The sequence below is a fragment of the Microcebus murinus genome, chromosome 13 (assembly GCF_040939455.1).
Source record: "Microcebus murinus isolate Inina chromosome 13, M.murinus_Inina_mat1.0, whole genome shotgun sequence".
Lineage (NCBI taxonomy): Eukaryota > Metazoa > Chordata > Mammalia > Primates > Cheirogaleidae > Microcebus > Microcebus murinus.
The window spans coordinates 83,327,554-83,345,254 of record NC_134116.1 but is presented as its reverse complement, the minus strand read 5'-3'; the positions used below and the strand labels follow the sequence as shown (position 1 = coordinate 83,345,254).

The window sequence follows — 17,701 nt, the reverse complement described above, 5'->3', positions numbered from 1 at the left end:
GCCTCCCAGAGTGCTAGGATTACAGGCATGATTCACCACACCCGGCCTATGCCTAGTGCTTTCTATTATGAATCCTCTTATTTTTAGTTAGACTTGACTATAATTTTTTTTTCCATTAACTGCATCTATAAAATATCTTCTTCTATGAACTCTGATGTTTTCCAAGGTATATTTTTTTAACAAATGTTTTTCTGCATTGATTGCATTTGTAGTGTTTTTCTACAATCTCAATTTTCTGAAGTTGAATAAGGTTTGGGAAACTGCTGGAGGGTCACCTGCCAGTGTGAATTATCCTGTGTACAGTAAGGTCTGTGATATAAGTAAAGGTGTTATATAGTACTCTTCATAGCTGTAATAGGTTTTATTCTGTATAAACACTCTGGTGCACTCTAAGAATTTTATTTTGTGAAAGGTAACAGGCATTACATTTATACTCCTTTTATCTGATGCCAACAAATATATAAGGAGATACTAAAGAAATTTCCACATTCTTTACCTTACTAGGATTTCTCTCATGTATGAATTCTCTCATGTACAGTCAGGTAAGAGCACTAGGTAAAGGCTTTGCCACATTCTTCATATTTCTAGGGTTTCTCTCCAGTATGTATCATCTTATGTCTATAAAAGCCTGAGGAATATTTAAAAGCTTTGCCACATTCTTCACATATATAGGGTTTCTCTCCAGAATGCACTTTCTTATGGTCCCTAAGGTATGAAGGATGTTTAAAGGTTTTGCCACACTCTTTACACTTGTAGGGTTTCTCTTCAGTATGAGTTATCTTATGTCCACAAAAGCTTGACCAATATTGGAAGGCTTTGCCACATTCTTCACATTTGTAGGGTTTCTCTCCAGTATGAATTAACTTATGTTTACAAAAGCCTGACCAATATTTAAAGACTTTGCCACATTCTTTACATTTGTAGGGCGTCTCCCCAGTATGCACTCTCTGATGTTCACTGAGGCTGCGGTGCCAGTGAAAGGCTTTGCCACATTTTTCACATTTGTAGGGTTTCTCTCCAGTATGAATTATCCTATGTTTAGAAAAGCTTGACCAATATTTAAAGGCTTTGCCACATTCTTCACACTTGTAGGGTTGCTCTCCAGTATGCATTCTCTGATGTTCACTGAGGTGTGAGTGCTGGTTAAAGGCTTTGCCACATTCTTCACATTTGTAGGGTGTCTCTCCAGTATGAATTATCCTATGTTTAGAAAAGCTTGTCCGATATTTAAAGGCTTTGCCACATTCTTCACATTTGTAGGGTTTCTCTCCAGTATGCATTCTCTGATGTTCACTGAGGTGTGAGTGGTAGTGGAAGGCTTTGCCACATTCTTCACATTTGTAGGGTGTCTCTTCAGTATGAATTATCCTATGTGTAGAAAAGCTTGACCGATATTTAAAGGCTTTGCCACATTCTTCACATTTGTAGGGTTTCTCTCCAGTATGCATTCTCTGATGTTCACTGAGGTGAAAGTAGTAGTGAAAGGCTTTGCCACATTCTTCACATTTGTAGGGTTTCTCTCCAGTATGAATTATTTTATGCGTAGTAAGATTTGAGAACTGATTAAAGGCTTTGCCACATTCTTCACATATGTAGGGTTTCTCTCCAGTATGAATCATCCTATGTTTAGAAAAGCTTGACCAATATTTAAAGGCTTTGCCACATTCTCCACATTTGTAGGGTTTGTCTCCAGTATGCATTCTCTTATGTCTATAAAAGTTTGACCAATATTTGAAGACTTTGCCACATTCTTTACATTTGTGTGGTATCTCTCCAGTTGAGCTAAATTTAAAGACTTTGTCACATTCATCACGTTCATAGGGTTCCTCTCCAGAATGAATTATCTTATGATTAGACAAGCTTGAGAAAGATTTAAACACTTTGTCACATTCTTTACATTTATAATATTTCTTTCCAGTATAAATTATTTCATGTTCAGTAAAGTGTGAGCATTGGTTAAAGGCTTTTCCACATTCCTTACATTTGAAAGGTTTTTCTACAGTATGTCTTATCTTATGTTTATTTAGATTTGACAATTTTCTAAAGACTTTCAAACATTTATTACATTGGAACATTTTGCAATGCGTACTTGCTGAATTTTGGTTAAATCCATTATAACATCTTTTGTACCTTTGACACTCATCCACACTTTTCCAGTCTTTCCTTACGTTTAAATTCTCAAGGCCACAGCTTCCATAAGTTCCCAGTATCACTTTTTGAAATGAATCTCTTATGCCCTGCTCTGGCAAATAGTCTTGAATGTATTGAGAAGACGTAGCTGAAAGAAATAAAAATAACAAATTATCCCACTTACTTTTCTTCAGATTTGGGTGAATATACATTACAAATCTAATATATAAAACTATACCAAGTACATTAGCAAGATGGCATAATAAAATACCATCAGCCCTAATTCCTTCATAATAAAATATACTGACCAAATTGCTTTTGTGAGACTTCTACAAACCAGGTAAATATTTGCAGCACCCTGAGAGATCACAATGCCAAAAGACACATTGATTAGGAAGAAAAGTTTGTTACATTCACACACTACACTGCCTTTCCACCTCCTTAATACAGCAAGGTGCATACAGCATTAAACCACAAACATGTGGCTTCTCCCAAAACATAGAAAGAAAGTTGTGGCATATGTGCCCATATTCCAGCTATAGGGAACCTTTCAAAACACTAGTTTGCCACATTCTATGATAAGGATAACCCTTGAAAATATTGTGTTAACTGAAACAACTCAATAACAGTGACAGTGTATGGTTCTACTTATATCTCAGGTAGTCAAATTTACAGAAAGTTCAATGGAGTTTGTCAAGGCCTGGAGAAAAGGTACAATCGGCAGTTGTTACTTGACATGTTTTGAGTTTTAGTTTTGCAAGATGTAAACGTTCTAGAGGTCTTTTACATAACAATGTAAATATGGTTAACACTACTGGAATGTACACTTAAAAAGACTGAAGATGGTAAATCGTTATATGTTTTCAACACAATTAAAATTTTAAAAAAATTACTAAAATATTATAAAGCTTTTTAATAATTACCTTCAAGTCAGAAAAGTGATTCTCTCACATGAAGAAATACAGATTTATCAATAAACACATGGTAAAATTAAGTTGTATTCATGACTACCCACTGAGGCGAATCAAGACTACCCACTAGGCCGGGCGCTGTGGCTCACGCCTGTAATCCTAGCTCTTGGGAGGCCGAGGCGGGCGGATTGCTCAAGGTCAAGAGTTCAAAACCAGCCTGAGCGAGACCCCGTCTCTACTATAAATAGAAAGAAATTAATTGGCCAACTGATATATATATATAAAAAAATTAGCCGGGCATGGTGGCGCATGCCTGTAGTCCCAGCTACCCGGGAGGCTGAGGCAGAAGGATCACTCGAGCCCAGGAGTTTGAGGTTGCTGTGAGCTAGGCTGACGCCACGGCACTCACTCTAGCCCGGGCAACAAAGTGAGACTCTGTCTCAAAAAAAAAAAAAAAAGACTACCCACTGAGGCGAATCAAACAATTTAAAATCAGTCAGCAGGTGGGGCACGGTCCCGTAATCCTAACACTCTAGGAGGACGAGGTGCCACCATGCCTGGCTAATTTTTTCTATATATTTTTAATTGTCTAGCTAATTTCTTTCTATTTTTAGTCTTGCTCTTGCTCAGGCTGGTCTCAAACTCCTGAGCTCCAACAATCCTCCTGCCTCATACTCCCAGAGTACTAGGATTACAGGCCTGTGTCCATTATCAATGCTTCTATTTTATCATACTACTGAAGTCCTAGGCAGAAATACTAGTGAAGTAATTTTTCAAAAAACCATCCAAATAGAAAAGAAAGTAGAAATGTTACGGTTTGTAGATAATATGATCTTATATCTGGAAAACCCTTAATAATACAACAAAAAAACATTTTAAAATTCACTCAGTAAATTAGCAGAATGTTAAATTAACATACAATTATCAGTTGGGTTTCCATATACTAAAAACAAACTATCCAATAAAAAGGAAGAAAACAATTTTATTTATAGTAGCATCAAAATAATACATTTTTAGCAGTAAATTATACCAAGGAGGTGAAGGAGGTTTACATGGAAAAATATATGGTACTGATAAAAGAAATTGAAGATGATACAAATAAATATAAAGACTTCCCATGTTTATGAATTGGAAGTAATAATAGTATTAAAGTTCTATATGATCCAAAATAATATACAGATTCAATAAACTGCTTATCAAAATTGCAATGGCAGTTTTTTCACAGTAATAAAAAACACAATTCTTGGCCGGGCGCTGTGGCTCACGCCTGTAATCCTAGCTCTTGGGAGGCCGAGGCGGGCGGATTGCTCAAGGTCAGGAGTTCAAAACCAGCCTGAGCAAGAGCGAGACCCCGTCTCTACTATAAATAGAAAGAAATTAATTGGCCAACTGATATATATATAAAAAATTAGCCGGGCATGGTGGCGCATGCCTGTAGTCCCAGCTACTCGGGAGGCTGAGGCAGAAGGATCACTCAAGCCCAGGAGATTGAGGTTGCTGTGAGCTAGGCTAACGCCACGGCACTCACTCTAGCCTGGGCAACAAAGTGAGACTCTGTCTCAAAAAAAAAAAAAAAAAAAAAAAAACACAATTCTAAACTACAATAGACTTTCTTTTTTCTTTTGAGACAGAGTCTCGCTTTGTTGCCCAGGCTAGAGTGAGTACTGTGGCATCAGCCTAGCTCACAGCAACCTCAAACTCCTGGGTTCAAGCAATCCTGCTGCCTGAGCCTCCCGAGTAGCTGAGACTACAAACATGTGCCACCATGCCTGGCCAATTTTTTTCTATATACATTAGATGGCCAATGAACTTCTTTCTATTTACAGTAGAGACCGGGTCTTGCTCTTACTCAGGCTGGTTTCGAACTCCTGATCTCCAGCAATGCGCCCACCTCAGCCTCCCAGAGTGCAATAGACTTTCAATAACCAAAGTAATCTTGAGGAAGAAGAACAAAGCTGGGGCATCATACTTTCTGATTTCAAACTATATTTTAAAACTATAGTAATAAAAAACAGGATGATACGTGCATGAAAATGACACACACAAAAAACAATGGGACAGAATAGAGAGCCTAGAAATAAACCCATGCATAAAAGGTCAAATTATCTTTGACAGGCACACCAAGAATGCACAGTACAGAACATATAGTCTCTTCCATCACTGGAGCCAGGAAAACTGGATACCCATAAGTAAAAGAATAAAATTAGACCATTTTTCTTACACCATACCCAACAATTAACTCTAAATGAAATAAGAACTTATGTATGACACAAATCCTCAAAATTATAAAGAAAACATATGAAAAACCTACTTGATATTGATCTCGACAATGGATTTTTTTGGATATAACACCAAACATATAACAACCAAAGCAAATATAAGTAAGTTAGACTGCACCAAATTAAAAAGCCTTTGTACAGGAAAGAAAACAAAACTTGCAGGATGGAAGAAAACATTTGCAACAATATATATGACAGGAGGTTTATATTCAAAATCTATTTTAAAAACTCTTTTTTTTGAGACAGGATCTCGCTTTGTTGCCCAGACTAGAGTGAGTGCCGTGGCGTCAGCCTAGCTCATAGCAACCTCAAACTCCTGGGCTCAAGCAATCCTGCTGCCTCAGCCTCCCAAGTAGCTGGGACTACAGGCGTGCGCCACCAAGCCCGGCTAATTTTTTCTATATATATTAGTTGGCCAATTAATTTCTTTTTATTGATAGTAGAGACGGGGTCTCATTCCTGCTCAGGGTGGTTTCGAACTCCTGACCTCAGTCAATCCCCCACCTCGTCCTCCCAGAGTGCTAGGATTACAGGCGTGAGCCACCGTGCCCGGCCAAAACTCACATATCTTAAAGGCAAAAACAATAGCCCAATAACAAATAGCCAAAAGACTAAAAAGATATTTTCCAAATGAAGACATAAAAAATCACCAATCATGAGTCAATTACAAATCAAAACCATGTTGCAGTATCACGTCATAACTGTTGGGAATCTAATATCAAAAAGAAGAGATAACAAATTTTGACAAGGATGTGAAAAAAAAGAAATCCTGTACACTGCTGGTGAGTTGTATTGGTTCATTTATTATGAAAGCAAATATTGAAATTATTTAAAAAGAACTAAAAAAGTAGAACTATGACACAATGCAATAATCCCACCTCTGTGTATATAACGAAAGGAAAGAAAATCAGTATTTTGGAGAAATATCTGCACCCCTGTGTTCACTGCAACATTATTCAAAATTGCCAGGATACGAATACAACCTAAATGTTTGTATGTGCTGCATAAAGAAAATGTGGTATATATACAAAATAGAATTTTACTCAGCTATAAAAATATTATTCAGTCATTTCAACAACATAGATTGACCTGAAGGACATTATGCTACCTGAAATAAGCTGGGCACAGAAGGACAAATACTGCATGATGTCACTTACACAGCAAATCTAAAAAAGTTAGACTAGTGGGGCGTGGTGGCTCATGCCTGTAATCCTAGCACTCTGGGAGGCAGAGGCAGGAGGATTGTTTGAGCTCAGGAGTTCGAGACCAGCCTGAGCAAGAGCAAGACCCCCTCTCTACCAAAAAAAAACAGAAAGAAATTAGCTGGACAACTAAAAATATATAGAGAAGTTAGCCAGGCGTGGTGGAAAGCACCTGTAGTCCCAGCTACTCAGGAGGCTAAGACAGGAGGATTGCTTGAGCCCAGGAATTTGAGGTTGCTGTGAGCTAGGCTGACACCATGGCACTCTAGCATGGGCAACAGAGCAAGACTGTCTCAAAGAAAAAATAAATAAATAAATAAATAAATAAATAAATAAATAAATAAATAAAAGTTGGACTCACAGGAGGAGAGAATACAAACGTGATTTCCAGTGGGAAAAATGGGGAGATGTTGTTCAATGAGTACAGACCTTCAGTTATAACACAAATAAGTTTCAGAGATCTAACGTACAACGCTGCGACTACAGTTATTAATAGTATTTTGTATCATAACATTTACAGTAGACCTTAAGTGTTCTTAATGATAAAAAAAAAGAAAGAAAAGAAAACTATGAAGGTATAACTATGAGGGTATATATATGTTCATTATCTTGATTTTTGTTTTTTTCGAGACAGTTTCGCTTTGTTGCCCAGGCTAGAGTGAGTGCCGTGGCGTCAGCCTAGCTCACAGAAACCTCAAACTCCTGGGCTCAAGCAATCCTGCTGCCTCAGCTTCCCGAGTAGCTGGAACTACAGGCATGCGCCACCAAGCCCAGCTAATTTTTTCTATATATATTAGTTGGCCAATTAATTTTTTTCTATTGATAGTAGGTAGAGACAGGGTCTCGTTCTTGCTCAGGGTGGTTTCGAACTCCTGACCTTGAGCTATCCGCCCCACCTCGGCCTCCCAGAGAGCTAGGATTGCAGGCATGAGCCACCGCGCCTGGCCCATTATCTTGATTTTGTTAATCATTTCATAACACATATTAAATTACTACTTGTACACAATAATTATACACCTATACAACTTTTACTTTAAAAATGTTACACACACATACATACATACACATAAGCACACAGACTTGTGTGTATGTGTCTGTATATATAACATGTGTGTGCACACACAGAGATACATGAATGACACAATCCTGGTAAGCTTTATTCTAAATAAGAGAAAATTATAAAATGATAGTTATTTAAAAATAAGTAACAAGAGTTTAATGAATGCTCAGCAATGTTCTAAGCTCCATAGTGACATAGTGTATTTAAGAAATGTAGGGAGTAGATACCTGAAACTATATTATTGTTATTATTATTTTATATATATATATTTTTTTTTTCTTTTTTTTTTGAGACAAAGTCTCACTCTGTTGCCAGGGCTGGAATGCCATGTCATTAGCCTAACTGACAGCAACCTCAAACTGCTAGGCTTAAGCAATCCTCCTGCCTCAGCTTCCCAAGTAGCTGGAACTACAGGCATTCCCCACCATGCCTGGCTAATTTTTTCTATATATTTATAGTTGTCCAGCTAATTTCTTTCTATTTTTAGTACAAATGGGGTCTCACTCTTGCTCTGGCTGGTCCCAAACTCCTGAGCTCAATCTTCCCACCTCTGCTTCCCAGAGTGCTAGGATTACAGGTGTGAGCCACTACGCCTGGCCCTGAAACTATAGTAAAGTTGGGGAATTAGGACATATACAGCTTAAATTATTTATCATAGTTTTAAAATAAAATATTATTAGATTTTCTTATATTTAGGGAGATACTTGGGTGTTTTTATAAAATTAGTGAATATGAATTTCTGTAGAATCACATTTGAAATCTTGACAGTACAGAAAATTATAAAGCAGAAAACATACCACATCTGTTTGTGGTGTTCCTGGGATTTATGAACCAAATATCAATATCACCACTTCAGATATAATGCTAAAGAGAAATTTAAAAAATTTTCAGATACTACCATGTCCTTAAAAGCAATGGGAGAGCAGTCAAATCTTGCAGTTTCTTAAAACCATGAATGACATTTTCATTCTCACTTTAACCTTAAAGGAAGATCACTGAAGAGGAAGTAAAATTCTTGCAGAATTTAAAAACAAGAATAGAGATGCCCTTTATAAGAACAAGAGAAAAAACCCAGGCTTCTCAGAAACCATTTCCATTGGAGAAAAGCTTCCCAAACCACATTTTTTAGACCTGGCTTCTTTCAACTTGGACCTCTCACTTCTGTTATCTGTTTCATTCATTCCACCTACCTGGGTGTTTGGCTACTGTCTTATGTGTTTTCGCCTTCCAGGGTTCTTTCCTTTGCTCCAGACAGGTGATGAGGTTTGGCTTAGAGACAGCAAGTCCTGTTTTATTAGAAAACAGTAACATGACTCTTGTTGGAATTCTCCAATTACCAACATAGTACTGTGTTCAGTAGAAACAAGAGAATATTTTAGAAGATTCTCCAAAAAAGGGAAAAATAACTGTTTCCTGCCAGAAACTTTAGAATACTTAGGAAGCATTTAAAATTTGTGGGTCCTTAGCTCTGCTACCTAGTACCACTGAATCAAAAATTGGTGGTGGAAATTGGATTTTAATGTGTAGGCAACATTATTTTATGCCACTAAATTTCTGAAATGACCACTAATCTAGAATGAAATATAGATCAGCTTAAGAAAGGGTAAGATTAATGTCAACATAAAACATTTGGAGTATTTTGTTTTCTATACCAACAAACTCCTAAGTTTTCCTTGGAAACAGGGTCAGAAACTCATTTATGTAAAGCAAAAATTGCCTGAAAATAATCTACAAAGAAAGAATAGGAAATCCTTAGTATGGAATAGAAACTGTGTATTGAATTTATCCTCACCCAGGGAGAACAGGTTTCTGTAGTTCTCTAACATCACATCCCTGTACAAATTCCTCTCAGCAGGGTCCAGGCATGCCCACTCCTCCAAGGAGAATTCTACAGACACGTCCCCGAATGTCAACAGATCCTGAAGAAAACAAAAACAAAAACCACTTATGTACCCAGCAGCCACAGAGAAAGTTAATTTCACATCTAGTGAAATGAGAGAGTGAAGAGGTTCTGACTTATGGAGTAAATAGAATTTTTCAGTAAGATAAAATTTAACACAGAAATATCCCCTGATATATTCTCTAACACCAGGCAACAAAGTAAGACTCTGTCTTCTGTCTCAAAAAAAAAAAAAAAAAAAAAAAAAGAACTAAAAGTAGACCTACCATTCCATCCAGCAAATCCTAGGATTGGGTATCTACCCAAAGTAAAAAAAGACTTTTTTTTTTCTTGAGACAGAGTCTTGCTCTGTTGCCCAGGCTAGAGTGCCCTAGCATCAGCCTAGCTCACAGCAACCTCAGATTCCTGGGATCAAGCAATCCTCCTGCCTCAACCTCCCAAGTACCTGGGACTACAGGCATGCGCCACCGTGTCCGGCTAATTTTTTTTTTTTTTTTTTGAGACGGAGTCTCGCTTTGTTGCCCAGGCTAGAGTGAGTGCCGTGGCGTCAGCCTAGCTCACAGCAACCTCAAACTCCTGGGCTCAAGTAATCCTCCTGCCTCAGCCTTCCGAGTAGCTGGGACTACAGGCATGCACCACCATGCCCGGCTAATTTTTTTCTATATATATTAGTTGGCCAATTAATTTCTTTCTATTTATAGTAGGGGTCTTGCAAGACGGGATCTTGCTCTTGCTCAGGCTGGTTTTGAACTCCTGACCTCAAGCAATCCGCCCGCCTCGGCCTCCCAGAGTGCTAGGATTACAGGCGTGAGCCACCGTGCCGTGCCCGGCCTAACTTTTTCTATATATTTTTAGTTGGCCAATTAATGTCTATTTTTAGTAGAAATAGGTCTCGATCTTGCTCAGGCTGGTTTCAAACTCCTGACCTTGAGCGATCCCTCCACTTCAGCCTCCCTGCGCCTGGCCTAAAAAAGACTTTTTATCAAAAAGAATCCTGCATTTGAATGTTTATTGCAGCAGAATTCACAACTGCAATGATGTGTTCTCAACCCAAGTGCTCATCAATTCATGAGTAGATTAATAAAATGTGGTATATGTATACCATGGAGTAACATTTGTAAGGCTGGTGGTGGCCCTTTCCCCTCCCTAGATCAGAAAGAAAAGGCTCACAGAGACCAGACTCGCCAAAAACTACTGCCAGGCACTGCCAGCCTCTCCTCCTAGATCCTGCAAATACCACCAGCCCCTCCCATTTCTCAAGAACAGACAAAGGCCACAGTGGAAAATTCTCAGCTCTTCTGGCCAAAAGTCCTCAGTCCACTTCAGACAGTATAAAAGCTCTCACTCAAGGCCAGGCAGGGTGGCTCACCCCTGTAATCCTAGCACTTTGGGAGGCCGAGGCGGGAAGACTGCTTGAGCTCAGGAATTTGAGACCAGCCTGAGCAAGAGTGAGACCCCGTCTCTACTAAAAATAGAAAGAAATTAGCCAAATAACTAAAAAATAGAAAAAATTACCCTGGCACAGTGGCACGTGCCTGTAGTCCCAGCTACCTGGGAGGCTGAGGCAGAAGGATAGCTTGAGCCCAGGAATTTGAGGTTGCTGTGAGCCAGGCTGATGCTAGGGTACTGTAGCCTGGGCAACAGAGTGTGAGACTCTGTCTCAAGAAAAAAAAAAAGCCCTCACCCCATTCAAACAGGCTCAACTTCTCTGGCCCCTCTCTAGGGACTATGAACCTCGAGCCGGGGGCACTCAATAAAGCCACGTTGTTTGGCCCCATTCTGTCTGTCTTTTCCTTTCGTCACTGCCAAAACCTTTACATTTTGGTGCTAAAACCCTGGAAGGGGTGTTTTGGCCGGACTCTCACATTCCAGACCACGACCTCCCACTGACTGCTTTTGAGTCCCTGATTAAAGATCTCAGCCTGGCTGGTGGCTCACGCCTGTAATCCTAGCACTCTGGGATGGGGGGGATGGTCAGGAGTTCAAAACCAACCTGAGCAAGAGCGAGACCCCGTCTCTACTATAAATAGAAAGAAATTAATTGGCCAACTAATATATAGAGGAAAAGATTAGCCGGGCATGGTGGCGCATGCCTGTAGTCCCAGCTACTCGGGAGGCTGAGGCAGAAGGTTTGAGCCCAGGAGTTTGAGGTTGCCGCCACAGCACTCACTCTAGCCTGGGCAACAAAGCAAGACTCTGTCTCAAAAAAAAAAAAGGCTACCGGGTATCCCCTGCCAAAGCTCAACTGTCATTACCCACTGTCACCTATCTTGGTGTTCATGTCACCCCTACCACCCAGTATCTCACTGTTAACCGTCAACAAGCCCTCCATGATCTGCAGCCGCTAACCTCAGCCAAGCAGATTCTGTCTTTCCTGGGGTTTGCCGGCTTCTTCCGGCACCGGATCCCCAATTTCTCTCTCCTTGCCAACCCCCTCTATGAGGCAGCCCGTGACGCTTCAGCTGGTCCCTTACTCAATCCTCAAGCCGTCTGCAGCGCATTCCTAAAACTCCGAGACACCTTGCTCCAGGCCCCCCCTTAAGGCTCCCTCATCCAGAGAAACCTTTTTACCTTTACACGGACGAGCACCAGGGTCTGGCCCTCGGTGTCCTTGCTCAACCCCTTGGTCCTCTTACTGGTACTCTGGTGGCTTATTTATCTAAGCAACTGGACACCACAGGTCCGAGGCTGGCCACCCTGCCTGAGGGCATTAGCCGCTGCAGCTATTTTAGCTAGGGAAGCCCTAAAACTTTCTTTAGGACAAGACCTCCACGTGTTTTCAGCCTCCACTGCCTTCAGAATCTCCTCATCCACTGCTCATTGGCTTTACTCACTCCTTCCAAACTACAGGAGCTTCATCTCCTCTTCATAGAAAACCTTACCATTACTCTGGCCCAGTCTCCAACCCTTAACCCTGCTACCTTACTCCCCATCCCATCCTCAACCCTTGCTACCCACTCTTGCCCTGAGCTAATCGATGCGGCGGCCACCTCGAGGCCCAGCCTCTCGGACCGACCTCTTCCTAAGGCAGACCTCACCCTCTTTGTTGAGGGCAGTTCAACCATAGGGGATGATGGCAAACGCATCGTCTAGGCCTCTCAGGTTATAAAAGCCTCTCGCCTCCCTAAAGGCACGACTTCCCAGAAGGCAGAACTAATTGCTCTTACTCAAGCCTTACATTTAGCCAATTACAAAGCTGCTAATATCTATACTGACTCCAAATATGCTTTCATGATAGCCCACTGCCATGCTGCCATATGGAGAGAGCTTGGCTTTCTCTCCACTAAAGGCTCCCCAGTCACCAACGCCACCCTTATCTCTCGTCTCCTCTAGGCTTCACAGCTGCCCGCCCAGCTGGCCATCATACACAGCAAGAGACACCAGACTGACAGCTCCTCACTTACTAAAGGAAACAACTATGCTGATGCCGTCACTGGTAGTCTCACTTCCCAGTAGCACCCTAATCCTGCTCCTCTCCTTTTTCTCTCTATCCCCTCCTTCCAACGCGGTTACACCCCTGAGCGTAACAAACTCGTCGATGAAGGAGGCTCACTCACCACTGATGGATGGATCATGCTTGGTGGCAAGTTAGCTCTCCCTACTGCACAAGCCTCAGATCTCATAAGCCAGGTTCACTCCTCCCCTCATATCGGCCCAATAGGTCTTTTTCATTTCTTGCAGCCTCTGTTTTCACACCCCTCACTAGGCTCCATCACCACGACTGTTTGTTCCACCTGCGACACTTGCGCCGCTGTTACCCTCAGGGAGGCCTCCGACCTGCTACACCCACTCACCAGATGTGCGGCCATGTCCCCGGCAAGACTGGCAGGTCGACTTTACCCATATGCTGCACGGCACAAGCACTTCAAATACCTCTTAACACTGGGAGATTAAAGCCTACCCTTCACAGGGTAGATTAAAGCCTTTCCCACCACCACCAAGAAGGCCGAGGTAGTAGTCTCCACTCTTCTCACAGAGACCATCCCCGCTTTGGCCTGCCCTCTTCTGTTCAGTCAGACAACGGCCCAGCTTTCATTTCCAAAGTTGTTCACCAGGTCTGCAAGGCACTTACTATAACATGGAAACTCCACATTCCCTATAGGCCACAGTCATGAGGAAAAGTTGAATGGGCAAATAGGTTAATTAAAGACCACTTAACCAAACTCTCTCAGGAGGTTCACCAGTCCTGGCCTGACCTCCTCCCCATGGCCCTCACCCAGATTAGGGCAACCCCCCATGCCCTACTTTCCTTAGTCCGTTTGAGCCCATTCCTCATTAATCATCATCTTCCTGCCCAACCCCCACCACTCGCATCCTATCTCCCCCACCTTTCTCTCCACAGGCAGCTTCTCTGAGCCCATGCAGACAGGTACCTGCCCCAAGCTCCTGAGGCTGACCTGGATGCCTCACACACTAATATTCAACCAGGAGACTCAGTGCTTCTTAAAGTCCTCCACCCCAAGCCTTTGCAGCCCTAGTGGACAGGACCCCACACAATGGTCCTGACTACCCCCATGGCGGTCAAGCTTCTTAATGACCCGACCCGTGGGTCCTGGCACCACCTCTCCCGAATAAAATGGGCACCCCCCACTGCTATACCTAGTCCCTATTTCTGCCAGCAGGTCAGGCTGACCAAGTTACTCGTCACCAGAAGACCACCCCTGCACTTCCTCCTATCCCAGAATAACAAGAGGCTCTTCCCCCATCCTGCATGGGAGAAGGCCTATCTGATAAGCCCGCCTCATTCCAAGACCTGCAGACTCCCGACTTAAGCCCCTTGTTTATTACAGTTCCTCCAGAGACATCTCCAAGAATTATCCAGAATGGCAGTTAACCAGCTCCTTCTACACCCTTACCCCGCTCTACCCCTTACCCCACCACCTGCTGACTCCCGCCTTTAACCCCACATCACCAAGTCAGCCTGAAGAAGCCAGAAAGAGTCAGCGCCCATTTATCACTAAAAAGGCTGGAATGTAAGGCTGGTGGCCTGCCTCCCTCCCCCTTACCTCCCCCTGCACTTGCAGCCTAGCTGAAACTGCAGCTCTTGCTAAAGCTGTGCTAACCACATCCTGTGGGCCAGAGACAAAGCAGGAAGGCGTCCGGGTGCAAAGCATCCTGTCCTGACCCACCAGCAGCCCCCAGAGACTGCCAAAAAATAATGCCCAACTCCCCTATAAAAGCCAGCTCACAGTCCTGGGCGGCAGGACTTCTCGGCCCCCCTCTCTTGGGACCCTTGAACCTCACCCTGGAGCACTCAATAAAGCCACAATGTTGGCCCCACTCTCTCTTTCTCTCTGTCTGCTTCTTCCGCCACCACAAACCTTACAAAGACCTACACAACTGCCACCGCCAGGATGTATTCCCCTTTGGCTGGATACAAACCCCTTTGACTACCTGGCTATTGCCACTAATAGGACCCGGTGTCATTACCTGCCTAATCTTTCTCTTTGCTCCCTGTCTTTTACAGTTCCTCCAGCGCCGCCTACAAGAGCTGTCACGAGTGGCAGTAGGCCAACTACTTCTTCCTCTGTACTTCCCCCTACCAGTCACCCCTCCACCAGCCGGCCGGGCTATGGCCCCTAACTACGCCCCCTTTAACAGGGAGTGGTCAGAAAGAGCAGCGCCCATCATAGCCAAACGGCCCCCGCCGTCCCCTCCCCTAGATCCAAAAGAAAAGGCTCCCGAGACCAGACCCGCCAAGGACAAACGGCCAGGCCCCGCTGATGGGAACCACACCCAGATGTCCACCCAGATAAGAAAGTTTTCCGTTCCTGGATTCCGCAAATACCGCCAGCCCTTCCCATTTCTCAATAACCGCTGAAGGTCACAGTGGAAAATCCCCAACTCTTCCCGCCAAAAATCCCTAGGCTGCCCTGAACAGTATAAAGGCCCGCACCGCCTCCAAACGGAGGCGACTTCTGGGGGGCCCACCCCGCTGGGGACCCCCGAGCCTCGCGGGGGAGCGCTCAAGAAACCCACGTGGTCCGGCCCCACGCTCCCCCTGTCTGCTTCTTTCGCCGCCCGAAAACTTTACGTTCACCATTTCCCTGGTGCCTCAGTTTATCGTAACAGGAGAAAGGAGGGGCTGGGGACCCCACGGACCACGGTTCCTCCCTCGCACGAGCCCCGCACCCCGAGTCCGGCTGCTGCCCTGAGGAGCCTCCCGCCGTCACCGCACCCTCTGGGAAGTATCCGGGGCTGCCCGGAGGCGGCTCTGGGCCCGGGCAAAGGAACCTCTCAGGGACCGGAAAGGACGCCCCGCGGCCCGCCCAGCCCGCGCTGTGGCCGGGGGCACTGAGGGCCCCGGGGCGCCGTGGCGAACCTCGGTCCCGGGACGCCAGAGCTGAGGCGGGAAGGGCCGGGTCGCCACAGCCGCTGCCCACCAGCCCCCGCGCCCCTCTCGGGACGCCAGCGCCTGCACTCACCATGTCGCAGCTTCCGGGGTGCCCCGGTGTCCTCCCTATGGCAATCCTAGTACCCGCCGGTCGACACCTGCGCCCCTCAGGAGACGGAACAGCGGAGCGGGGACGCCAGCCCGCTGCCCAGCGCCGGAGACAAACGCCGCGCCGGACCCCGGAAGCCGCCTTCCTGCTTTCTGGCTGCGCGTCTGATTGGACGGCTCTCAATGCTGCGTCCCTGATTGGATAGGGCCTCAGGCCCCACCCCCCTAGGCCGTGAGTGACAGGAGATGAGATTAGACGAGAGGCTGCAAGACCAGAGTAACAGGTTCCTGGCTGCAGGTTCCCCCCGCCCCCTCCGCCAGACAGGGTCTTGCTGTGCTGCCTGAGCAAGAGTACAGTGGCCTAGCTCTCTGAGAGGCCGAGGCGGGTGGATCGCTCAAGGTCAGAAGTTCGAGACCAGCCTGAGCAAGAGCGAGACAACCCTCCCCCACACTAAAAATAGAAAGAAATTAATTTGCCAACTAATATATATAGAAAAAATTAGCCGGGCATGGTGGTGCATGCCTGTAGTCCCAGCTACTCAGGAGGCTGAGGCAGAAGGATTGCTTGAGCCCAGGAGTTGTAGGTTGCTGTGAGCTAGGCTGATGCCACGGCACTCTAGTCCAGGTCACAGAGTGAGACTCTGTCTCAAAAAAAAAAAAAAAAAAGAGTGCAGTGGCATCACAGCGACCTCAAATTCCCGGGTTCCAGAGTGATCCCCCTCCCTCAGTCTCCCGAGTAGCTGGGACTACAGGCATGCCCGGCTAATTTTTATATATTTTGTAGAGATGGAATCTCGTTCTTGCTCAGGCTTGTAGCTCTTTTTAGGCAGGGTTTGCCCCTGCTCTGGGACCTGGCCCTGCTTGAGGGACATTTGTATTTAACCTTAGATATAAATTATATCATTTTATGAATGTTATTTATATATACATATACGTGTATGTATATGTATTATTCACATATGGAAACAACATAATGACAGTTATTTTAAAGTTTGTGACTTTGTAACCTTCCTGGCCTCTGGTCTTTTGAGGAGGCAGCCTGAGCTTTGAAGATTGAGGCAGTCCTCTAAGGCAGCCATGTCCTATAGAAATAAAATATGAGCCACGTGTATCATTTAAAATTTTCTATAGCCACATTAAAAAAAAAACAAGAAAAAGAAACAGGTTAAATTGACTGTAATCATTTATTTAACTGAATATAACCAAAATATTGTTGCTTTTATATTTGATCAATAAAAAGTTATTATTATCATTATTATTTTGAGACAGTCTTGCTTTGTTGCCCAGGCTAGAGTGAGTGCCGTGGCGTCAGCCTCACTCACAGCAACCTCAACCTCCTGGGCTCAAGCAATCCTTCTGCCTCAGCCTCCCGAGTAGCTGGGACTACAGGCATGCGCCACCATGCCCGGCTAATTTTTTCTATATATATTCGTTGGCCAATTGATTTCTTTCTATTTATAGTAGAGACGGGGTCTTGCTCTTGCTCAGGCTGGTTTCGAACTCCTGACCTTGAGCAATCCGCCCGCCTTGGCCTCCCAGAGTGTTACAGGCCTGAGTCACCACGCCTGGCCTAATAAAAAATTATTAATGAAGCTTTGTTTTTTTGGTCATGTTGTCTTTGAAACTCATTCTATGTTTTAAGCATACAGAGTGCTAGGATTACAGACAGGCATGAGCCACCGGGCCCGGCCTGGACCAATCCTTATAAGAAGCAGAGAAACACAGACATGTGTGCACAGATAAAAGCCATGTGAAGAGGCAGCAAGAGGGGCTGGTC

The 17,701-nt window shown here is 44.0% G+C and overlaps 2 protein-coding genes across 3 annotated transcripts in view; one reads left to right on the top strand and one right to left on the bottom strand.

Annotated features, from left to right (window-relative positions):
- The window catches only part of LOC105871915 (KRAB domain-containing protein 5-like), a 162,572-nt gene that overhangs the window by 113,124 nt on the left and 31,747 nt on the right, over positions 1-17,701 (top strand). The window lies entirely within an intron of this gene.
- Positions 384-16,055, bottom strand: LOC105871924 (uncharacterized). 2 transcript variants are annotated; one of them, XM_076009588.1, is made up of 4 exons: positions 15,908-16,055; positions 9,375-9,501; positions 8,773-8,868; positions 384-2,278 (listed from the first exon to the last, which is right to left on the bottom strand). In XM_076009588.1, exons 1-4 carry the CDS (start codon positions 15,908-15,910, stop codon positions 585-587), a joined length of 1,920 nt encoding a protein of 639 aa, XP_075865703.1. In that variant the 5' UTR covers positions 15,911-16,055; the 3' UTR covers positions 384-584. The 2 variants fall into 2 exon arrangements, with proteins under 2 accessions (XP_075865703.1, XP_075865704.1); XM_076009589.1 differs by lacking the exon at positions 15,908-16,055 and adding an exon at positions 14,913-15,645.

Bases quoted from the DNA above. Each gene is read 5' to 3' on its own strand.
- LOC105871924 (XM_076009588.1), bottom strand. The intron at 8,869-9,374 runs GTGAGGATAAAT...CTAATAAAACAG, and splicing joins CAGAAACCTGTTCTCCCTGG to GACTTGCTGTCTCTAAGCCA. The intron at 2,279-8,772 runs GTAGGTGGAATG...TATTTCTTTCAG, and splicing joins GACAGTAGCCAAACACCCAG to CTACGTCTTCTCAATACATT.